General features: G+C 48.1%; 1 protein-coding gene across 1 annotated transcript in view; it reads right to left on the bottom strand.

Annotated features, from left to right (window-relative positions):
* DPP7 (dipeptidyl peptidase 7) overlaps positions 1-24,558 on the bottom strand; it is a 25,947-nt gene extending 1,389 nt beyond the window's left edge. Inside the window, 13 exon segments of the mRNA XM_029999449.2 lie at positions 153-223; positions 1,051-1,115; positions 1,425-1,581; positions 1,665-1,783; positions 9,905-9,965; positions 11,048-11,214; positions 12,912-12,993; positions 15,937-16,072; positions 17,981-18,144; positions 18,883-19,022; positions 24,008-24,121; positions 24,377-24,449; positions 24,451-24,558. Of these exon segments, the coding sequence (XP_029855309.1) occupies positions 153-223; positions 1,051-1,115; positions 1,425-1,581; positions 1,665-1,783; positions 9,905-9,965; positions 11,048-11,214; positions 12,912-12,993; positions 15,937-16,072; positions 17,981-18,144; positions 18,883-19,022; positions 24,008-24,121; positions 24,377-24,449; positions 24,451-24,543 (1,442 nt within the window). The 5' untranslated portion in view covers positions 24,544-24,558.

The following is a 24,558-nucleotide window of genomic DNA, read 5'->3' as shown; positions in this document are numbered from 1 at the left end:
TGGGGAGGAAGATTGCTCTTCCACAGTTACGCTGCAACAGTCTGGTATCCAGTCCTCTTTAAGTATCTCCTGGTTCTTTGGACTATGGCTAGCTAAGATCAAACACCTAGGGCAGTAGGATTTTGTCAGCCAAAGGAGAGTTCAGTACTTACCGGAGATCTAGGTGATGAGCACCTCCTTTAATGGTCAATGCAATTAGTGAAGGACTGAGACTGCTATTTATCTGTAAGGAAAAGGAGCAGAGACAAACTCTGACCAAGTAACCAGGCAGAACTGGACATCAGTACTGAAAACTGGAAGCCAAGCTGGGCAGGACAGAGGAAAAGCATGGGAAGAGATCCTTGGTATGGCTGATAGCGTGTGCATGGCTAACAGTCCTAATAAACCAAATCATCTGTCTCGAAGTGAAGGCTTCCCCCAAGATGAAAACTGTCAGCCTATTCCAGTACAGGTGGTTTGAAGTAACAGGTTCTTTTGGGCCCATGCACCCTAAGCAGCCTGTTCCTCTTGCAGCTGGGATTGCCAAGCCAGCCTAAAACAAGGAACTCCTGCATTACAATTAGGAGCTCAACTAACTCCAAATCCAGTTCTGGGTCATTTTTGGTTTTAAATTTTAAACTAGAGTTCTGCCACCACTCTGAAGTTTTGTTGAACCTAAGCCAAAATATGCCTTGGTTTGAGTTGCTGCTTACAGCAACTGCTTGGTCTCACAAAGTATGCTGAGACTGGAGACAGCAAGGAGCACTTGGCTGTCAGCGCTGAGACCAAGTCTCGACACAGAAACACAATGGGTTGTGGTTCAGACCCTGGGTGTTGGGTAAGGCGGCTCCTGCTGTGTCTGCACCTTTGCTGCATCAGTGTTCCTGGCTGATGGACTCTAATGGACTGATGTCCTGAGGCTCCTGAATGGTTCAGCATAAAACAGCTGCTTGCAGAGACCCAAATGGGTTAAAGATGAATTGCCAGTGCTGCTTTGAAAGGGAGAGGGGGCAGTGTATCACCTGGAAAGGCTGCTCTCTGTGTTCAGTGTGTGGGAGTGCACATGCTTACCCCACCTCCAGCCCACGGGTCCAAGTCTCCATTTGAAAAAATGATGTTGCTTGCACTTTTCAGGTCTGAAATTCAGAGAGATGACATTTGAGAGGCCTCCTTCCTGCCCATTTACCCAAATGTGTTTGGCTACTGCTGCAAACATGGTCAAGAACAGAAAACACAGGAGAATAAAACAAATTCTTGGCAGTTTTTAGGTTTTCCACTTCTGTCTCAAGGAGGTACGGAAAGGTCTGTCTCAAGTCAGCACAAGGCTGTGACTGCCAGGACTTGTTAGTGCACTGTGCCTGTCCCCACGGAGCTCAGCTGGGCAGAGGGGGACAGGCAGACAACTACAAGGCAATGCAAAGGGACAAGCAGCCAGCACAACTCACCCCCCCCCCAAAAGTTTGTCTGCAGCCAGTGTGCTCGTGGCCTCACATGCCATTTGCTCTGACAGTACTGCTCTCGCATGGCCTCTGTGAAGGGCATCTCCGGGAACATGTCGGTCACATTGTTGCTGTTGAAAGTTAAGTTGATCTCGGTGCAAACCTGAGAGAGGTACAAGAGCTGTCATAGGGCAAGGGGATAACCAGGGCAGCAACTGAAACTTTTTGATGTCTCCAACACCTTACCTGGTAGTCCCAGGCCTCAGCATCAGAGCCGATGCCACAGCCCGTGGGGTCAGCACAGGACTGGTACAGCTGGTATATGTCGTAACACTGTGCCGAGCCGGAGGAGTTGTAAAACACCCCTGCCAGGTGGGAACACAGCACAAAGCCAACCTGTCAGTACCTCTCTGCTGTCTCACCCACTGCCTCCCCCACAAACCTCACGGCCAAGACCAAGCAGAAGGGTAGCTATCCCAGCTGGGCAAGTGTTTAAGGCTGGGGCAGAGCTAGCAGGGTCTGCACCAGTGTTAGGTTACAATCCCAACTTCTTTGTGCCAAAGCTTTCATGTGCTCTCAAGCATGGCTGCATGATGCCTTTTGCTTCTGCTGTATCCACAGGCAGGAAGCCGCTCCCAGGTGCTCTTTGCTGTCTCTGCTCGTGCCAAAAGCCAAGCAACTGGCCAAAAGCAGCCTTGGGAGAGCCCTAGCTTCCAATCCCTAATGCACGCAGGAGCAGGCTGTGTGCAGCACATTAGCTGAATGCTTCAAACTGAATGGGACACAACTGCTGAGACCTTCCCACCCCCCTCCCTCAAAGTGGCTGTCATCTGAATCCATCAAATTTAGTCAGAGGGCCAAGGGTAGCACGTCACAGACAGGATTTTGTTTGACTGTTGGTCAAGAAGGGAAAGAGAGCATGTGCAGGCTTGTCCCGATGAAAGAGCGCCTGACCAGGTGGCCCAGCAAAGCATAGCTGGGGAGCTGCCGAAGAATAAGCTGCTTTTTTGTGTGGGTGGGTAGTTAGTTACCAGATAGCAAGGAGGAGGAATGCGGCTACACTGGTGGCCGTCTGCTGCTGCCAGTGTCACAGCCCACAGGCAAAACCCACAAACACTGTGGGTTTCGTGCAATAACTGGCACCAACAGCTCCACTTGCAAACAGCCCCACACAGCTCTGCAAGGCACACGGCACTGTGCCTGCAAAGCACTGGGCAGAGGCCATTGAGGAGGGAGGCTGCTGCAGCTACTGCCTCTTGGATAGCTCTGTGGCACAGGCAGCACAGCCTCAGCTCCCTTGACACATGAAACCACTATTTCGGCCACAGAAGACTGCCCAAGAGATGCACTGAGTGCGTGCAGCGAAGAGTCCTGGGGTTGCTCCAGGTCTATGCACCTTTCGAAGCAATGCTGCTCAGCTCACAGGCCAGCACAGCAAGGCTTGTGTCGGACACGTACCTGGCAAAACTCCTGGAAGGGCTCAGCAGCCTTCGCGCGCAGAGCACACTGTGTGATGTGACACTGGAGGCAGAAGGGATTTGCTTTCCAGCCCACAAGATCATTTTAGCATCAGCAAGTAACTACTGCAAGATCCTGTTTGTTGGAAACTTGACAAGAGCAGGGAGCCTGAATGGTAACATCCAGCTGAAAGCTGTCAGTGCTGCAGGGCTGAGGAACGTTCTCAACTTCATTTACTCCAACAAACTAGACCTCTCATTACAGAATATTGAAGAGACCTTCAAAGCTGCAGAAACCCTCCTAGTTCGGGAGGTGATCAAGCTGTGCTTTCGCTTTCTGGAGGGTTGCTTGAACTGTGAGAACTGCATGGATGTTCTTAACATTGCTAAAAAACTTGGCCCAGCAGAGCTGAGACAGAAAGCCATGTGCTACGTAGGCCAGCATTACAAACAGATCCTGGCTGATCCTCAGTGCTTGAAAGACCTGGACCGAGTAACCCTTTGTGAAATTTTAGACAGGACCGACACAGAGGGATGCAGCGAGCTGGAGCTGTTCAGAGTCGCTGTGAGCTGGCTGCAGCATGACCGCACGCGGCTGAAAGATGCAGCAGATATTTTAAGGCGCCTAAGATTCCCTCTTATTCCTTTACGGGACCTGCAGAGATATGTCCAGGAAATGCCTCTTATGAGGCTGGATTCAGGCTGCCACAGGTACCTGCAGGAGGCTCTGCATTACCACTCCCAGCTGTATGCTCAGCCAGTCCTGCAGACCCAGAGCACGAGCCTCCGCTCTGGTTCCACTGTGCTGCTTGTTGCTGGTGGCAGAACCGCTGAGAACTGCGTGTGTAGAGAGATGTGGGCTGCAGACCAGAGCTGCAGCACCTGGCACAAGGTGGGGGACCTCTGTGTGCCAGTGTACAACCACTGTGTTGTCATCATCAATGACTTCCTCTTTGTCATCGGGGGACAGTGCAAATTTGATCCCACAGGAAAGCAGCCATCAAATGAGGTAAGACACAAGAAAACTTCAGCCTTGGAAAAATGGCTGTGTGTGAGGAAGGGAGGGAGCAATTCCTCTTGCCCACCACAGATCTCCCACCTCTACATATTTTTAGCACTCTGTGCAGTACTGAAAGCCCTTGGGAATACAGCTTCCAAACTCTCTGGGAAGCAATCATGTCCTGCCTGGTCTCACCTTGCTCCTACTGTAAATTGTCATCCTAATCTGTACACAACTTCCACAGCGCAGGTTCACATCAGTCAATCAAGCAACCCTATGAATGCTACCCCTATCCCCATTGTTGCTGCCATGGGACTCATGCTCGGGAGGCACGGTTAAAGCCTACCACTTCATTTGAGAATTGCTCCTTCCCTGGTTTTGCTCTTGAAAGGCAAATCTGCTTTAGCTCCCAGGCCCTTTCCCTTCTGCCTGGAGAGTAAAGAGACTTGTGCAGGATTTTATCTTTTCCTAGATGGCTTCAGTGAGCTTGCTAAAAAAAACAGCATGTTTTTCTTTCCCATGCTCCCAGGGGGGCTCATTTCAGCATTGTACTTAGTTCAGCAGTGCCACTGTGAACAGCAACTCTCTTCCACTGCCTTGAAGGCAGGAGGCAGCTCAGCAGCAGCAGAGCAGAGGATGCTGAAGCAGCAGGGCTGCAGCACTGGCTGCTGGGCCACAGCCCAAGCCCAGCACTCACTGCATGTGGTTCTGCAGGTACTGCCCTTGCTCAGTGACCTGGACTGTCTCATCAGGACTGACAAAATAAGCCTGGGGAGGTATTTACTGCTGAACAAGATGTGAAGTGGAGGTGCTGTGCCCCTGTGGTGATGCCACCAGGGGCAAGGGGAGAGGAAGCCACTCCTTTCTCCTGGGCGAGAGCAGCAGGCAAAGCTCAGCTGCTCTCTTTGCTACACAGCCAACCAGTAGCAGAAGTGCTAAATGTACTTGTTTAAATCTCACTGAAACAGTTTTCAGCTGACACATGCTAGCTGGTGTTTGAAACAAAGGTATTTTATTAAGCTAATGTGTTTCCATCTCCTGCTTGCTGCAAGCTGAGAGCACAACCTGTTCGCAAACCCCCACAGACCTGCAGAGAGGCCATAACTGAGCCTCCAGCTTCACTGGGGAGGTACTGCTGTTATCAGCTGGCTGGCACTGGAAGTTGAGCCTGGCCAGGTCTGAATATAAAACCTTCCTCAGTCCAGGGAAAACATTTAGCAGTTCTTGAAGCCACACGAGATGCAAGCCAGCCACCTGCCTTCTGCTAACCATCACCCATCTGCTGTGATCCTAGGTTTTCCGATTTGATCCCCGCAACACTTCTTGGCTCCAGGTCGCCAGCATGCTGGAGAGGCGGACACGCTTCCACGCGGATGTGCTGTCTGACTGCATCTTCGCCGTGGGTGGTGGGACACTGCTGGGGACCCTCACCCACACCGTGGAATTGTACCAGCCCACTGACAACAAGTGGGAGTTCGCAGCTCCTTTCCCCAGGCCTATTGCTGATCATGCAGGCACAACCCACAAGGGAATCCTCTATATTTCAGGTGATAGAGCTAGTAGAAAGCAGCATATTTTCATAGTTCCATTGATTTTTGCTGGCATCTTAATGTCACAGTCTAAGCCTGCACCCACACCAATAACGCTCACAGCTCCAGTGTCCCTTTCCTGCTCTGTTAGCACAGCCTCACTGCCCTCCTGAATGGCAGGAATTATTTTCTTTCCAAGACGTTAAAGGTGACACCATCGGCTTGCAATCCACACCACTCCTCGCCTTTGACCTTGCAATCCTGGCTAAATCCCAAAGCTTTGCTGTCTGAAAAGGTAAACCAGGAGCAGGCTGCCATAGTGTTGGGGATGGGATTAAATCCTACTATTAACCTGAATGGAAGATGTGGGACTAACCCTACTGCACTGCTTTGTTAACCTGTACAAAAAGAAGTATAATGCAGACTCTTACTCTCTTACCCATGGAGCCTGTACAGCTCTTGCCCTAGAAGGGATCCTCAGTCTTTATAGAGATCTTTGGTAGATGGTTCAGGATATGTAACAATAAAGCAGCATGAGATTAAACACTCCAGGAAATTGTTGTAGGATCTTTAGCTTTTGCAGCTACTAATTTGGACTTGAAAGATAATCTTTGGTATGTCCTAGGAAAAGCACTGTGTTGTTTGTGTTATTGCCTCTGCAGTTAAAAGTCCTGGGCCAGTCTGCTATCACTGTAGGCTCCCTGCTTTGTAAACCAGTTATGGCCATCTGAGATCACTGCACTGATCTAGTCCAGATTAACTTCAATTGCACAGTTCCAATGAAGGGCACTTCTCTGTGATAGACTGTACACCCGAGGCCCCAAGGGCAGGGAAGGCAGCACACGGGCTGTCCTACCTAGACATGTACCCCAGTGACAGCAGGGCACTGCTCCTGCACTGGCAGCGCAGATGGATAATAGTTCAGCTAGGGGAATGGCTGAGACTCGGGCTCAAGTCCCTGCTTTGACTCAGCTGGCCCACGGTGCCACAGGCAGCTCATTTAACCTCTGTTGGTCTCGATTCCTACGAGAGAGCAAGGACAAAATTGCCTCACTGATCTTCAAACATACCATAGTGATCTAGGCTGGATAACACTATACCACTTGGGTATAAAATCTTACCCACCTATAGCATTCATTCATGTCTAAACTAGTGGCATAACTGCAAATTTGGTTTGGCCAGCCTACAGCCCTGCCCAAGCAAACTGAAAAACTAAGGGCATTGCTTCAGTACAGGATTTAAACACAAGCTCCATGCAGACAAAGTGTCCACGCCCAGGTGAGCTGGGGCTTATGACAAACCTGAAATACCGTCTTCCTTGTTTGCAAAGACTCTCTGCAGGCTGGAATTCAACAGGCAGGCAGGTGGAGGCATTTACCCTTCCCATAGCAGTACCCTCCTCCTGCAAGGAGCTTTTTATAATGCACCCCTGAAATACACAAGTGAGTGCCTAATAAAGAGAAAAAGTTGACAGCAGCACTGGCAGATTGGCTCTGACCTTCTGTTGAAGATTCGAAGTTCAAAGAGCTTTGAATGCTTTTCTTTCAAACCACCATTCTGTGACTGCACGCTGGAAGCAGATTCCCTAATTAAAGCTGTTCCTGGTTACACTTGAAATACCCCAAGAGCTTTATTCAAAAATCTTTTGTGGAAAACTATTTACAGAAAGAGCTGGAACTGGTTTGATTTTGGTGGCTTTTTTTTTTTTTTTTTTTTTTTTTTTGCTTTAAAATACCTAAGAAGCTTAGGTTTTAAATTTCACACTGCATCAGCTCTGCAGAACAGTGTGAAATTGTAAACCTGAGCTTCTTAGGTATTTTAAAGAAAAAAAATCAGCTCTGCTAATGTTTGCGGAAGGTTTGCTGGATCTCAGAAAGGATGATGGACAGATTTTCAAGACTTCTGCTTTCCTTCTAGGGGGCTTCTCTGGAGGTAAAACCTTACGAGACACTCACAGCTACCTCCCTCGCCTCCAACGCTGGATTGGCAACAGTGCCATGGCTTTTACCCGTTGTGATCATGGGATGGCTACAGTCAGGGACAAGATCTTTTGCGTTGGAGGAAGGACACTAAAAGGAGTAAGTTCATTTGCTCTTATAATCCCAAGTATGGGGTCTTTGTAGTGCTAGGCAACCAACAGGTTGACCAGTAACTTCGTTATTTTTGGTCTCTTGGTGAACTGGCACAGTTGCAAGTCAGGCCAATAAGCTTATGAAAACGTGCCTGCCATTACAATCGTGCACATTAGAAGCTGCCCTATTGTCACACTCTATTTGCTAGAGTACAAAGGCTGTTGCAAGCATTTTTTTAAATAGAGAAAACATACAGTGGAGGACAGCCTGCTAGCACAGGAAAACCTAAGTGTAAAGCTGGTCACGTATCTGCCCCAAACACATTGACCACCTAATATTCCTTGTTCGAGCTGAGAGGGGGCAAAACACTGGGAGACAGGAAGAGGAATGGACTGCAGTGAGGACACTAGCCCAGATTTTAGGAAAGATGGGCTCAAGTCCTGGAATGCAAATGAAGTCTCTTCAAACCTGGATTTCCCATCTCTGAAAAAAGAGGGAAAGCACTGCCCAGCCTTCTGGGAAGAGACTGACAGGGACTGAAAGGCTCACTCTAGGAGAATCCTATTCCCTGAAGCCAAGAGAACTGAGTTTTCAAAGGTCATTCAGCAATTCCCATTTGAAAGTGTAAAGACTCAGGGCCTGGCCTGATTTCACTATGACTGGTATGGTTTCTTTTGAAGGAATGAGGGCATCTTAATTGCTCACTGAGGAAGGGATAGAGAAAGAGAATTCTATATAGAATTCTATAAAGAGAAACTGCACATCAAGGCTGACATCAAAATCCTCCAGATGATACAAACTCAGTTATTGTCCACAATTCAATGCAATATAGCCCTCTTTAGATGATTCCCTTTGTAATGTGTTAAAAGTCTGGAGAGCAGGCAGGACTTGGGCTATGCCAGTTCCAGCAGGTCCCTGTGGCACCTTGCTCAGCTCACTCGTCTGATTTTCCAAGAAGAAGAAAGCTCCTTTAAAGCCACGCCATTTTGGTATTTTATTCAGTTTCTTCTGAGGCTCTGATTGCTAAATGTGGATCGAAAACCTGGCACCTTAAAGCCCATGGTATTCAAATAGATGTTGAGACACTGGTTTCCTTTATCATGAACCAAGCAAGCCCGATGTGACAGTGATACAAGTGATACATACTCAAGGCATGATACAATGGGTGAGTGTTGGTCTGGTTCCTTGTAGGTGGAAGAATGGATTCATGTCAACGAGACAGAGTATTATTGTCCTGTAAGCAATCAGTGGACAACGCTAGCGCTATCCCCGTTCAACTGCTGCCAGTTCAGCATCACAGCCCATGACACGATGATCTACCTCGCAGGAGGTGGGTCGCTGCAGCACATGCAGAAAGAAGACAGTGTTTTCCTGTATGACACAGAGGAGCAGGTATGGAAGAAAGCCAGTCCCCTGCCTAAAGCTCTGGTGGATCATGCCTCTTGCATGATTAAACTGTCCCAAGTAAATGCAGCTGGTGAGATGGGGAGAGGCATGAAGTACTCTCCCGCAGGCAGGAGGAAGAAGTCTGCCCTCAGCTTATTCATCGCAAAGAAACAAGAGTCCCACTCTGCCTCAGAAAAGAAGTAGGATGTGAATACGTCAAGCAGATCTGACAGTGTTTGCCAAGACATTAGTATTTTAAACCTCTTCTAGTTGCCAGCCAAATATCTTTAGCAGTGATTTGGAATTGGCATGTTTCTGACTTAGTGCTACCATGGTGACATGCATAATTTGCAAAAAAAGGAATTGGTTCCCAATCCTACTAAGCCGCATTAAACCCATAAGAATTCCTTAAATCAATTTTTTGCCATTCAGAACCTGTTTTTCTGAATAATGACTGAGGTAGAACTTATTTTTAACGAGCAACTTGAGAGATTTTAGAAGGAAGTCTTCAAAAGAGCTTTGAATTCTCTCTCTAATAAATTCCTTACAAACACTGCTGGCTGACAAATTAAGTACTCACAGAGATAAATGCACACAATATATTTAAGATTGTCTTGCCACTGGATTAAGACCGTAGGGCATTGTGATGACAACCTTGTCCTCAACAAGCAGACCAGAAAACTTCCTTCAGTGAATGCGCACTGAAACTGTGACTGCTTGAGCCAGAGTATGGGTAAACTTTTAGAAAAGAAACAAGTGCCTTAGAAGTCCACATCTCATGGACAGTCAACAGGCTAAGGGGCTGCAGTGGCTGAAAAACCTGACAAGAATAAGTTTGGAAAGGTGAGGGAATGAACCCATGGACCACCATGGGACATCCTGACAGACAAAGCCAATATGGGGCAAAACATCCCAGTGGGAGATCAGAGTCATACCAGCTCCCATGATACACAACCTGCACAACAACGCAACAGCTCTACTTACAGGTGCTTCTAGAAAACAGGGTGTTAAATAAAAGACCAAACTGGTAATATTAACTCACCAACAAGAGCAGCGAGGCCTTCAATTGGGTCTGTGTGGGCAAGGATTTGTTCACAGCTGACCTGGATGAGACACATTACAGGCAAATTGCAGACAGAATAGTTAACAGTCTCTGCTCCATGGAAGGGCTAAGCTGGAAGATTCATTAAAATTATCACTTACACAGTTTATGGTTCAGCAGCTTTCCAAGGGCCTAATGCAACAGGTTTGGGGTTTTTTTTTTCCTCCCTTCTAGCAACAAAATACATAGAAACAAGGAGACGTGGCTAGGACAAACAGTTTCTTTACCAAGTTAAGCAGCTGTGTAGAGGCCACGGTGATACACAACAGTTCCTTATTCCTACAGTCAGAATATTTAATGCCCTTCTCAAGGAGGGGTGGAATAATTATTTCCATTTTACAGGTTGTTAAATAGACCCTAGAAGGGAACTGGATGCCCAGTGGAGCCACAGACAGCATCTCCTGAGTCCCAGTACAGCATAGCCTGTATGACCTCTTGCACAGTATGCACTTTGCTCCAGGTAGGACTAGAAGCATAAATGCCAGCTGGTGTCTGAGAAGTCTTTGTAACCCCCTGAGAACCAGGCCCCTTTCCCACACTTTGCCGTCTCTGATTCTCTTGAAAGTTTTCAGGTTTTCCAGTCCCCATGGCAGCAGACTTTTCTCTGCATTATACTCTGAGGTATGTCATCTTCCTGGGTGATACTTAGAAAGGAGCCTGATTTTTAGATCTCCATCCCTACCCACCAAGAAAAATACATTTATGAAACATGTTGAGGTGTGCTACAACAAAGCTACCCTTTAAAAAGCTACATGTTTTTAGTGTTTAAAAGCTGAAGTCACCAAGCTTGCACAGGCCTTTGTGTCTAAGGTAAAGGCAGAGCAAGGTAGGTAATGGTTTCAGCAAACCCTTCCCAACAAGCCTTATGGCCGTGCATTTCACACACAGCAGTCATCGTCACAGAGTTTAAAATGTGTAGATTTACTGTCAGAGTGAAGGGCTGCAACGTCTGCCACTACCTCTGCCTTTCACCATCACCAATGGTGTGTGCCTGACAGCATCGCAGGCTGTGCAGCTCCCTGCACTCTGGTCACCGAGGTGCACACCAGAAACCGCGACTCTCACCCATGTCCTGGTACTCACCTCCACTGGATTGGCAGGGAGGCGACCCATGAAATCAGTTTTGTAAGGGTAGTCCATCATGGCCATCATGGTGAAGGCATTTCTAGCAAACCCAAAAAGCTGGTAAACATCCCCCTTGTTAGAGATCTTATTGCATGTGGCCATTTTGCTGCTGATTTCATTGTAGGCTGCAGAAGGAAGGAAAATGAAAGACACAGACTTCAACAGAAGAAAATAATACCAGGCTTCAGCTTCTTGTTTCACTCAGGAGTAAGGAGATGCCGTAACACGCAGATGAGGTTTCTAGTGGGAAGGACACATTACATCTAAATTTACACACACGTGGATGTTCAGGCACAGCCTTCCTATGCAGCTTCATGACCCTGTGTGGCCCACAGCCCACACTCTGCCCCTTGCAGAGCCACCGACACCTCCCTGGGGAGCCCAGAGGAATCAGCACCCACTGAGACGGAAGCAAGCCCAGCTGGCACAGTGAGAAGAGCAGCTTGGTATGAGCCTGTCCTCACTGGTGCCCTGCCTGGCTGCCTCTTCCTCGCCCTCACAGGCTCTCTCCCTGTGGTCTCCCCAGGCAAGCTCTCAAGCAGGAGAGCAGGGTACACCATACAAGTCCCAGTGGGATTCAACAGCTGGAAAAACTGGCAGGGGAAAAAAAAAAACCAAAACAAAACAGCTCCTTGGGAGCTGGGTACATTTGCAGTAAAAATTGCTAAGTGACAATAGTCCTCACAAATCACAAAGGACTCCTGAGATGTGCCTTCAAACTTCAGTGTGAAGCAGAGGGGTCAGCTGAAGTCAGGAAATCTGTCTTTGAAGACATTCCTTCAAGATGCACTCTTATACCTTTGCATTTCTGCTGGGGAAAGCTGCTCCCTTCATTTTAATCCTCCACGTTTTGGAGTCACAGTTCCTGTCTGTCCTCATCGTACTCTACAAGCTGCCCACTGGAGCCTGGCTGTCTTTACTTGGAAACCCAAGGCCTGGAACCTGCCTCTTGATCCTCACTTGAGAGCCTAAGTCTTAAATACGACCACCTTATCCACCCTACTGCAGAAAGTGTGGCCCCACGCAGACCTCGAGGACCTTGGCTATTTAATGGTAACGTTTTTCTTGCTGTGACCCAAAGCTAAATGGGATTTTGGACCCCCAACTCTGCTGGGCAATCCCAGGACCGGCCCCTGCACTGAGGCAGTGACAGCAGCTGTCAGAGGCTGATGTGCAGCACCACAGACCAAGCCAAACCTTGAGACAGACCAAGAACCCACCACAGCTGTTCCAACACCAGCAGGGCTCCCAGGAGATGCTGCATTGGCCTACGATATCTGGTCTGGCTTACCTGGGAGACATTGCAGAGATCTCCACCAGTCTCTGTCCTTAGCTTCACCTAACTGTCCAAGGCTAGAGACAGTGATGGCTGCTTCAAGACCTAGATTGCCTTCCAAATATTTCTCAGATATGTCCAGTGAGCTGAGCCACACGGTTGTCATACCCACCTGAACAGTTGTCAATGGTGTGGATGTTCAGGACAAGTATCTGGTGAAACATGAGTCTTTACCAGCATAAAATGCAGGTGTTTTGCACCTGCAGGGTTTTTTGCACAGGCACAGAAAAGACAGTTTCATTAACACTGTGTAAGCCCCCACATAGATGTTTTCATTGTGGTGTTGGTTACTAATTTTAATGCTAACTGAAACAGTTCATTATATTGTGCAAGCAGAAAGAGGGGCCCAGGTGGGCATTTGCGTTGATTTAGCTGAACCAATTGAAGACCTAGCTGAAGTAAAACCGAATCAACTTTTTTTCCACATGGCTGGGACTGCCTGCTGGCTGCCCTTGGGAAGCCATCTGCAGGGCTACCTCTTCTTACCTCCACTCAGGCACAGATCCTTAATCTGCTGGAAGGCTTTGCGGACAGCTCTGACGCAGCCTGGGCTGGACTTCTGAAAATCCTGAAGGGACAGAAAAGACATGGGATTACAGTTGCACAGAGGAAATATGTGTGGAGGCTGCACTGGGAAGAACTGCCATAAGTACCAGGAGATGACAGGGGTTACTGGCCCACTGGTCAGAACCTCATCTGTGGCTCCAGGAGCAGTGACACCAGTGCTTCTGCCCTGTCTTCCAGACAATCAGCATGTCCCAGCAGAAGCCAACAGTCTTCTGACCAAGCTTCTGACCAACCAAGTCTTCTGACCATCAGACCAAGCAGCAACTGTTTCACCAGGTCTCACTGGAATGAGTTGTTAGACAAAACGCTTTGCACTTAGTGCAGCCATTAGACTGAACGTGAAGCAGTGAAAGGAGACACATGCCTTGGCCAGGACATGGGAAGAGGGTGCCAGGCTGCTAGGCCCAAAAGTGGGTTTTTCTGGTTTTTGGGGGTTTTTTTAACCACACAATACAAGTCCTTCTAACTGCACTTTGCCTGTGAGAAAGAGCCATGAAGTCAGTTATACATGGAGGGTAAAGCACTGGTTTGGGAACCAAGACCTGCTTTTCTTCTTAAGCTTGCCAGTTGCCTGCCAGATGACCAAGAAGGCCACGTCCTTTTTCTTGGGAAAAACATTACTGGTCCTGAAAAAGCATTTTAAGGTATGTTTGAAGAGCTGTAGCTAGTTATGGTGGTGGAAGAAGTTGTTTCTGTCACTAAAGGCTCTATCAACCCAAACTGTTTCTCTTCTGTCAGCTTGTAAGGCAGTTTGAAATCTGCTGGCAACCAGTGCTTTGTAATAACAGGAATTATTAGGGCTCTTTTAAGGTCCCTTTACCCTGCTAGAGCCATGGTTAAGTAACACAAATCACTAGCTAAGCATTTTTCTTACAAAGACCCAGCCTCAACTAAAAATAGATTTGGGACATTGCTTGTATTCCTAACTCTGCCTTTGTCTGATAGTTAGTCTTACAGAAATCACTATGGAGTTTTCTACAGTTTACCTGGGCATCCCTTTAGGGATTCCAAATCTCCTTCTGGATGTGCTTATTAATCTTCATCTACTAATGGCTCTAATTGAAATGTGGGGATGGATCGGCCTGGGACAGAGGAGCAGGTCTGCTCTGGCTGCCGTGATGGCTGAGCTCCCCACTAGGCAATGCTGGACTGCTGCAGCACACTGCCTGGCACACTAAGGAACCACCACCCATTCCAGTTCTCCTCTCCAGACTGTTATGGACCCGGGAACAGTTCAGCTGAGCCATCACAGAAGCAGAGGCAGGAGGCGTTACAGCCATTTCAAGGAAAGCTGTTCCCCCTCCAGGCTGCCAACTTTACTCTTTTGAATCACACCTAATTCAGATGTCTAAACTGACCTAAGCCGGTGGCCTGAACAGCCCCTGCAGCAGTAACCTTTTGGGAAGCATGCATGTGCCTGTATGTGTAGTATTCACACATGGGCTTTCTGCGCGGCTGCCCGCAGGGCAGTTGGCATATATAACCTAGCCTTATGTAAATGCCTTATGCAAAATCAACTTTCTGCCCTTTGCTCACATCTCCTGTGAGCTGGAGGCTTATGAAGTGAGCTGAAAAAGCTCAGTAAAAGTCACAGAGAAAGCTGCTTTGAGACAACGCACTCTGACTCACGGGAAGAGAGAGCTCCCACAATGATTCATGAAAGGTTTGTGCCTTCATGAGTATTAACAGCTCTCAGGGGTGTTCTCTCACCAAGAAGAGCAATTGAATTCAGATTTCAGATGCGCAGAGTGCTTTTAACACACTGAAGGTGGAAGGAATTACTTTGAAAACAACACAAAGCACTTGCTTAGGATCTCAGCCCAGAGGTTAGCTTACCGCTACAGAGAGAATATATTTTAAAATGAATTGCAAAGTTTTTTCACATTAAAAGGTCAAAGCCCTAATTTCAGGGGCGTGTAATGACTCACAGCATATTCACAGCTGAAGCAAGACAAAGCTATCAGCTGAACAGGGCTTCTAAGAAAGAATTAGCTTCAACCAGGCAAGAATTCCCACTGCAATGCCTAAATGGTATTATGTTTTTTGTTTTAAAATGTATAATGTATGAAAAGACAAGATGTCTTTTATTATTTTATACACTTAGAGTTTCAAATGCTATTGTGTTTATTTTCATATGACAGTCTCTTCTTTACACTTACTAGTAATGCTATCTGTCCTGTAAGCCTCTGCATTGAAATAAGGTTTTCATATATGTAAATAAGAGGAAAAAGACCACAAGTTTCATACTCAGGTAGTTCATGCAAAGCCATCTGTGTCACCCAGATCTAGAAATTCATGTTGAAAAAGAGGCAAAACAGACACCATCACAAGATTTCAGTACTACCACATAGTACATCTCTTTCTTTATAAACTAAATGTAAGTCAGTTCTAAGCAATACCACCTTCCTATGGGCCCTATGTCCTCCAAATGTAAAAGCTACACTTAAATTTAGGTTTTAAGTGAACCCAGGACACCTGCATATTTTTACTTAGTGAAATGAAGATTTCCAAGCTCTTCATTGAAATGCAACCATCTTGGGACTAAGGAGCTGCTGTGAATCACTGATATCAATGCAAAATACAGCATTTTGGGAGAGCATTTGAAGAATAAGTTATCCAAAGGAGCTTCAGCCAGGCACGAAGGAAAACTTTCAGGCTGTAATATGGTCAAGTCACTAGAAATGGGAAAGGGAATCCTTAGTGGTACTAAAGGTGCTGGAACCAAGTAGTGCTGCTCATTAGAGCAGCACCTTTGGGACCTGAGCTGCCACAGCTAAGGCAGTGCTCAGTCATCACATCTGCAGCTGCTGCTTTTCCTTGCGGGTTCCCATTTAATTGCATTCCCTGACCAGCACTGATGCTGTGAAGACAGACACGGAAAAGGAAAAAAATCCAGCCTTCTTAAAGGAAGAAAATAACGCTGCTTAAAAGAGATGCTACTTACTGCTGTTACATCTCGGAAGAACTGGGTGGGGTCTCCAAGCCCAGCCACAGACAACAGAGGAGCACTGGCAGCTAATGCTCCAGCCACAATGTTTGGGTATTTCATCCTCATGTAAGCGCTCAGCATTCCTCCATAGCTGCCACAGGAGAGACAAAAGAGTTACTTCCTTTAACAGACAGCTTGTAACATCGTAACTCAAAAGTTCAGGCCAGCATTCACAGGCTCACCTAAACCAAGGCAGGATGAAGCTTATGGGTATCTAGCAGATGCCATCCTCATGTAAAAAGATCCAGTGACAGTCAACGAGCAGCACATAATGTGTTCTTACTGGCCTTTTCCCAAACACTCACACCAACTCTGGTGGGAACACAGCAGCCCAGTTTGCTTCTGCCACCAAATGTAAATTCTGCCTTAATATTTAACTCTGCACCATCCTGAGTGTGTCCTGACAGCTTCGGTGCAGAATGAAGTGAGGCTCAAGTGAAGCTGTCACTGTTCAATGGGGGAAGGAGACACATTTTGCATACAGGATTATAAAGACTAGCTAGGTTCTTAGTGACTAGCTAGGCTCTTACCAAAGGGTGTCCCTGAATACTACACAATATGCAGCCCTCTCTAGTGCTGGGAAGTGGAGAGTATTCTCCCCGGGCACCCCAAATAACAGCTGCATAGATGATCAGCACAGATATAGGGGAGACATTAACAAATACCACAATAAAACTCAAAGCCACCTTGGTAGCTTCAGTGCCAGGGCCACAATCTGCAGATATATCAAGGGTTGCTAGATAAACCCAAGGTGGCAAAAGTTATTCATATGCCAATGTTTGTAGAGTTACTCTGAGGTCACTCCTGGGGGTGGCAAATGACATCCCCAAAATGCAGGTAAAACCTGGTCTAACTCCAAGCTTACAGGTATTCAAGTCTCCCTCCCCACCACCTCAAGTGGTTGGAGTACATACCATTCCCGCATCACCCACATGTAAAGCAATATGCATTTCTCTAACCCTGGTCTTGGAAACAGGCATTAGCTGAAACCTGCCACGGGTAATTTCAAGTTAAAGTTTGGCAAAGTTACAAGCAACAGAAGAGGGATTTTTTTCCTCCCATGGGAAATGCTGTGCTGCTCCAACACTGCCATATTTCAGTATTCTTCATGCAGGTTTTACTGCTGTTCAGGGCTGCTGCAGACTGAAATCTGATTTACACACACAGAGCTGTAGTCTAACGTGCAGCCCACCTAGCAGGTTTTGCTGAATCCCCCTCCCACCTCCCCAGCCCAGGACAGCTCCTGGCCCTTTTTACACTAGCTACTGTCCTGATAGTCACAGTACAAACACCCCTGAGATCAACAGTCCAGTCACCTCCACAGTGAGCTGGAAGCTTAATGATAACTGCCAGATCAAATGCTTTTTAGCTCACTGCAACTGAATTAGAAGCCCTGTACTTGATGGAAGCCTTTTAAAGGGAAGCATCCCTCTACTACAAGTGTGGGGACCCATTCCAGAGACAAGGACATTGCATCAACACAGCTGCAACAGAGCAAGCACTTTGGGGAAGGACTTCTAGAAAGCAAGGAGCAACCAAGCAGCAGGTTGCAGAGCAGAATTATAAAGGAGCCTACAATGCAAATGGCTGGATGTTATTAAAGAAGCTGTGTTTAATAAAAAGCTGGGTGGCCCCTGGAAAGACTATTTTACCAATTATTAGTTTTCTGTATTTCCAATGTAAAATGTTCTGATCTTTCAGAAGGAATTGCCCAGTCTCTGCAATTCTGGCTGACTCATACACTGAAGATGCCTAGAAACATCCAGTCAGTGGTGCTTCTCCAAAGAAATCACAAATCAAGACTAATTCTTGATGGGACAGCTGACTGGGACCTGGTGATGAGCTCTTAGGAGCTCGGGCACAGGCGCATCTGCTCTCTATTGGATAGCTTAAAGCTCTGCCTTTAGAACTTGCTTGAGAGCCAGAGAGATCTATGAGAACAGCACGACTGTGGCTGGGAAAGGATGCAGAGAAGGGGAGGAGCATACACAACCTTTACCTGCCTCCAAAAGCAATGACAGGGCAGTCTGCAGCACCGTACTGCTGCTTAAGCTCAGTAATTAGCACTGCATAGTCAGCAAGGGCTTGTTCCACGGTAAGCAGACCAGTCTTCTTCAGCTGTGTTGACTCAAGCCCAAATGGAAGAGACTTCCCATAGTACCTCTGAAAGGAAAGAGATATGCTGAGGAAATGCTGGGGTCAAGGTCTGGGTCTTCTCTGTTCTCACTGTAGAACTGGTATAAGTGTGCACAAATGGGAAGCAGTAATAGAGCATGTGGTGTCCTCTAACTTGTTCTTAACTGTGAAAGTGCCTTGTCTCCTGCAGCTGATAAACAGAGACCTTCAGGATGTATCCTGTAGAGGATGGACAGTCCATGACAAACTACTTCAGTGGATGCCAAGTGGACCCTCTCTCCTGAAAAATCCCCAACTAGAAAAGGGAACAGGGTAATCTCTTCATGCATGAGTTGTGGAATAGTAGATTTAATAGAGTGGTGTGCCTAGGGAAAGGTTGGCTTGGGACTTCTCAGGCTAGATATTAAATACTATCCAAAGAAAATAACTCTTTAATCCAGTGTGGAGTTCAAGGCCCATGGAAACTACTTACAAAAGCACTGGTCTAAAGCAAATACACTATGGCATAGATTTTACTGAAACAGTCTGTATCCTGGATTGCTGGTAGGCATAGTAAAAAAAATTCAGAAGCCATGGTTAAGTAAAGAAACGCTTCTACCATGAGGATAAAGCTTACAGCAGGTATACCTCAGCTTCATGGCAAGAGATGTTATTATTTTTCTAGACCTGCAGAAAGCTGAATTCAGTAATACTGAAGAGAACAAGACTCTACAGTACACATAATGACTTAAAATACTCACTATGCATAATGACTAAAATACTCACATGCTCAGCAAAAATCACAAGTGCTTGCTGTTCTTCTGCTAATTCAAATATGAAGTCAGAGTTCTGAGCAAAAGTCCAGATGTCACCTTCATTGCCAGTATAGAAAAAGATGGGTCCAAATCCTTTCTTCCAGAACTTTGCTAAGTGAGACAATTGACAGAAGCAAATAATAAAAAAACCCCAAAAAACCCACATGAGCATGAAATTATTCTACTTTTGGTGAGTTTCAACAGGAGCTTAACAAGGAAAAACTGTAAACAGGCTGATCCCTGAGACCTGAGCTGGGGCATAAAGGCGTTAGGCCAGGCTACACAAATCTCTCATTTGAGCAGGGGTAAATAAGAGCTTCCAAGAGATCAGCATGTGGCCTGGAACTTACACTCCTGCCTGAAAATTCCTAAAATCTCAGTTCTGCAAGGCATTTGGAAACAGTTGCCCCCCAAAAGAGCAATTTCCCATTTATATATCCTCTTCAGCCCAATTCATCCCCAAATACTTGCACAGGTCACTTTTCCCACAAAATAGACGTTAAGGATTTGCCTGCATCTTTCTGCTGATCCTGTGGTAAGATGTAATGTAGAACCAAGCTGTAAATCACATATCATAGAATGGTTTGGGTTGGAAGAGACCTTCAAAGATCATCTAGTTCAACCCCCCTTCCATAGGCAGAGACATCTTCCACTAGATCAGGTTGCTCAAAGCCCCATCCAGCCTAACTTTGAACACTTCCAGGGTTGGGGCATCCACAACTTCTCTGGGCATCCTGTTTCAGTGTCTCGCCATCCTCATAGTAATAAATTTCTTCCTTATATCCAATCCAAATCCACCCACATTCAGTTTAAAAAAATTGCCCCCTGTCCTGTCACTACAAGCCCTGGTAAAAAGTCTCTCTCCATCTTTCTTACAAGGCCCCTTGTATTGAGTTTCTGTGGTGGGCTTTTGGTAGTGGGGGAGGGACTGCAGGGGTGGCTCCTGTGAGAAGCTGCTAGAAGCTTCCCCGGCTCAAAGTCGCCAAGGCCGAGCCCATCAGTGACAGTGGTAGCGCCTCTGGGAGAACAGATTTAAGAAGGGGAACCTACAGCAGGGGAGGAGATTGGAATGTGAGAGAAACCCCTCTGCAGATACCAAGGCCAGTGAAGAAGGAGGGGAAGGAGGTGCACCAGAGGAGGTTGATGCCCCTGCAGCCCGTGGTGAGACGGCAGGCTGTCCCCCCCAGCCCAGGGAGGGGAACGGGGGAGCAGATGCCCACCTGCAGCCCGGGGAGGAGCCCACGCCGGAGCAGGTGGATGCCCCCGAAGATGGCCGGGACTCCATGGGAAAGACTATGCTGGCGCAGTCTGTGCCTGAAAGACTGCAGCCCGTGGAAAGGACCCATGCTGGAGCAGTTCATGAAGAACTGTCTCCCGTGGGAGGGACCCCAACGCTGGAGCAGGGGGAGAGTGAGGAATCCTGCCCCTGAGGAGGAAGGAGCAGCAGAGACAAGGTGGGATGAACTGACCCCAACCCCCATTCCCTGTGGCGGTGGTGGGGAGCAGGTGGAGAAAATCAGAGTGGAGTTGAGCTGGGAAGGAGGGAGGGGTGGGGGGAAGGGGTTTTGAGATTTGGTTTTATTTCTCATTATCCTGTTTTGATTTGATTGGTAGTAAATTAAATTGATTTTGGTTTTTTGCCCAAGTTGAGCCTGTTTTTTGCCCGTGACCATAAATGGTGAGGGATCCCTCCCTGTCCTTGTCTCGACCCACAAAGTTTTCTTTATATTTTCTGCTCCTCATCCCACCATGGGGGGAGGAGTGAGTAAGCAGCCTTGTGGTGCTTTGTTGCCAGCTGGGCTTGAACCACAACAGTGTTGAAATCAACACTTAACTGACGTCTGAGGTCTGTTGTTGAAGAAAGCTATTTATTATCCCTCTTAATTCCTATGCAATTTAAGACTAAGCTAAAATCAAATGTTTGTTAAAGTCAGCAAGCATTAAAGCAACTGTTTGTTAGATAAGCAAGTATTAACATCATGGGTCAGCTTGTCTTGCCAGTCTCAATTTGCCTTCAGTTATAAACAGATTAGAGGATGAAGCATATCATCTTCATATATGATCATATATATATCATATGATATATATGTGTGTGTGTGTGCGCGTTATATATATAACATATATCAGCATATCATCAGCAGCATATCCTGGGCTGCATCAAAAGCATAACCAGCAGGTCGAGGGAGGTGATTCTGCCCCTCTGCTCCACTCTGGTGAAACCCTACCTGCAGTACTGTGTCCAGCTCTGGGGTCCCCTGCACGAGAAAGATATGGACCTGTTGGAGCGAGTCCAGAGGAGGCCATGAAAATGGTCAGAAGGGTGGAACACCTCTCCTATGAGGAAAGGCTGAGAGAGTTAGGATTGTTCAGCCTGGAGAAGAGAAGGCTCTGGGGAGACCTTGTTGCAGCCCTTCAGTACTTAAAGAGGTGTTGTGGTTCAAACCCAGCCAGCAACAAAGCACCATGAAGCTGCTTGCTCACTACCCCCTCCCCATCCCTCCCTTCCCGCCATGGGATGGGGAGGATAAAATATAAAGAAAACTTTGTGGGTCAAGACAAGGACAGGGAGGGATCCCTCACCATTTATGGTCACGGGCAAAAAACAGGCTCAACTTGGGCAAAAAACCAAAATCAATTTAATTTACTACCAATCAAATCAAAACAGGATAATGAGAAATAAAACCAAATCTCAAAACCCCTTCCCCCCACCCCTCCCTCCTTCCCAGCTCAACTCCACTCTGATTTTCTCCACCTGCTCCCCACCACCGCCACGGGGAATGGGGGTTGGGGTCAGTTCATCCCACCTTGTCTCTGCTGCTCCTTCCTCCTCAGGGGCAGGACTCCTCACTCTTCCCCTGCTCCAGCGTTGGGGTCCCTCCCACGGGAGACAGTTCTTCATGAACTGCTCCAGCGTGGGTCCTTTCCACGGGCTGCAGTCTTTCAGGCACAGATTGCTCCAGCATAGTCTTTCCCATGGAGTCCCGGCCATCTTCGGGGGCATCCACCTGCTCCGGCGTGGGCTCCTCCCCGGGCTGCAGGTGGGCATCTGCTCCCCCGTTCCCCTCCCTGGGCTGGGGGGGACAGCCTGCCGTCTCACCACAGGCTGCAAGGTTATCCCCTCCTCCAGCGCACCTCCTCCCTCTCTGACCTTGGTGTCTGCATAGGTATTCCTCTCACATTCCAATCTCCTCCCCCACTGCAGGTTTCCCCTGTTGACTCTGTTGTCCCAGAGGCGCTACCCCACCATCACTGACGGGCTCGGCCTGGGCCAGAGGTGGGTCTGACTTGGAGCCGGGGAAGCTTCTAGCAGCTTCTCACAGGAGCCACCCCTGCAGCCCCTCCCCCGCTACCAAAACCCCCGCCACACAAACCCAAACAAACCCATTGCCACATCACCCAAAGGGACCCTCCAACAGCAGTTGTCCTACAGACACTGCTGCAGCATGTCACATGATGTCATTTCCATTAACAGAGAGGCCTGAATTTAATTCTTTGCATTCTCAATACAGACTTGCCAAAGCAGGATTTGGCTTGGAAATGGGTTTGAAACCTTTCATTAGCGAAACTGCTGCTCTTTGTTAACAAAGAGGCTGATTCTCTTTCTGTGTTGCATTTGCTTTGGGTATCGGGTAGGAAACTGAAGTGCTATCTTCACTCTAGCTTTTCTTCTGATAGGCTTCGTGGCTCCTGGAGTAAACAACCATTCACAGGAGCCAAAACCAAACCAGACAGGTTCCTTAAAAACGTATCTGTTTTTAGATTGAAATCCTGGGGAACTGCCAGCTAACCTCAAGACAGTCAGATGCCTCATTGTGAAATAATAGTCTCCTTCAAGTTCTCACTGATAATCTAAAAAGACTTGTATTGCACAAGTAGCAGTAGAGGGGAAAGAAAGTACAGGAATTTTTAGTAAGAAACTATTTGTAAACCAGCAGAACTGCATTGTTAGTGTTTTGTTTCTCACAAATATTATTCAGCTCTGCCTAGGACACACAGATAAAACACAACACTTTAAAAAGAAAACAAATAAAAGTTATGCAATGCTTTAAACCAGATGATCCCAAAGCTCTGTTCAAAAAGGGCCACTTAATTAGTGAAATTTCAGCCTTGAGTGTGCTATCAAAATTCACTGGTGTTCCCATTTCTTTGGGCTGAACTGATCCACAAATTCATGCTTGGTGAAACATATATGACTGGGTGCAGCTGCTGAACAAGCTGCAGACTAACAGGTGATGTGAAGAAGGTGAGATGCTGCATACAAGGCCCCAGATGCAAGCAGTCTGTGAGACAGCAGCAGGTAGGTGCCAGGCTGGGCAGCACTGGGCTGGTGCTATTCACAGCTCCGCCTTTGTTCTCTCCCTGGAAATCTCTCCCTGATTCCTCCAAGCAGGCAGGATTGAAAAACATGTGACACTGGTTATTGAAACTGCTGTCTTTTTAGTCACAGACGCTGTTCAGAAAAGCCTCCTTTCTCTTACTGTCTGTTAACAAAAGATAATACGTTATTTGGCAAGAAAGGAAGACACCACCAGCTCCTTGCTGGATGCCCTCATTGTCCAGCATGGCTTAAGCTATCTAAAGTTGCAGGGTTTTAAATAATGCAAAACACCGACCCAAGAGGAGTTACCTTCACTCATAAGAACGACGGGTACAGAGTGCAACGTTTAGGTCACTATCAGTTTTTCCTGCTGCATTCAGAGCACTGAGTTGCACTTGTAAGAGATGCTGTGGCCAACTGAAAGCACACATGCACAGTGCCAGCCCTGGTGCAAGCCTAACGCAGCTGCTGCTTCTAGTCTGCTCTTGCTCAGGAGAGGCCAATCCCCACACCCTCTCCCTGTACCCGGTGGCCAGAACGACAAATTGAAGGGAATGAGAGGAGGATACAGACCATGCCAGCGGCTGGCTCATGAAGGGCTGGCACTCAGCTCAAACTGACTCCTGGTTGCTCTGAGCACTGAACGGAAGAGGCCCTCTGCCCCGGTGCAGGAGCGGTTAAAGCTTAAGCAGACAGAAATTCAGCCCTGAGCCATAGCAAGGCCGGGCCACGCCGGGGCTGGGAGCAGCTCGGCTGCAGCACACCCCCCGTGACCCACCTGAGACCAGGTACCGCTGCGGGAAGGTCTCGTTGCCGTAGGTCTCGAAGCTGAAGTGGTCCCGCACCTGCTGGAAGAGCCGCTCCTCCAGGCCGGGCCCTGCTGCCCGGGCAGCTGGAGGGGGGGACCATCAGCGCAGGGGAAACCGGCAACCGGCGCCGCCAGCCGGTCCGGCCCAGCCCAGCGCTGGTAACCGGGGCCCAGGGGAGCCCGCGGCACCCGTCCAGCGCTCCCCGGGCCGGCTGGGCGCTGCCGCCCAGGGAGGCTGGTTCGAGGTCCCGTCCGGGGCCCAGGGAAGCCTGCTGGGGGGGGGGGGTCCCACCGGGGGATGGGCCAGGGCAGTTCGGGGCTCCGGCCCGGGGCACCCACCGGGAGCGGCGCCGGCCGGCGGCAGCGGCGGCGGGATGAGGAGCAGGAGCGGCAGCAGCGTTTCCATGGCAACCATCCAGCTCGCGCCTCCACTCCGCGCACACCGCACGATCCTCCCGCGTGGGAACCGCAGGCTGCTGCTCACATGATCCCAGAGCTTTCGGCATCACGTGGCGGCCTGC

Source organism: Aquila chrysaetos, chromosome 24, assembly GCF_900496995.4.
Source record: "Aquila chrysaetos chrysaetos chromosome 24, bAquChr1.4, whole genome shotgun sequence".
In the NCBI taxonomy this organism is placed as follows: Eukaryota; Metazoa; Chordata; class Aves; order Accipitriformes; family Accipitridae; genus Aquila; species Aquila chrysaetos.
Note: the sequence above shows the minus strand (reverse complement) of the source record. Positions and strands in the feature narration are given on the sequence as shown.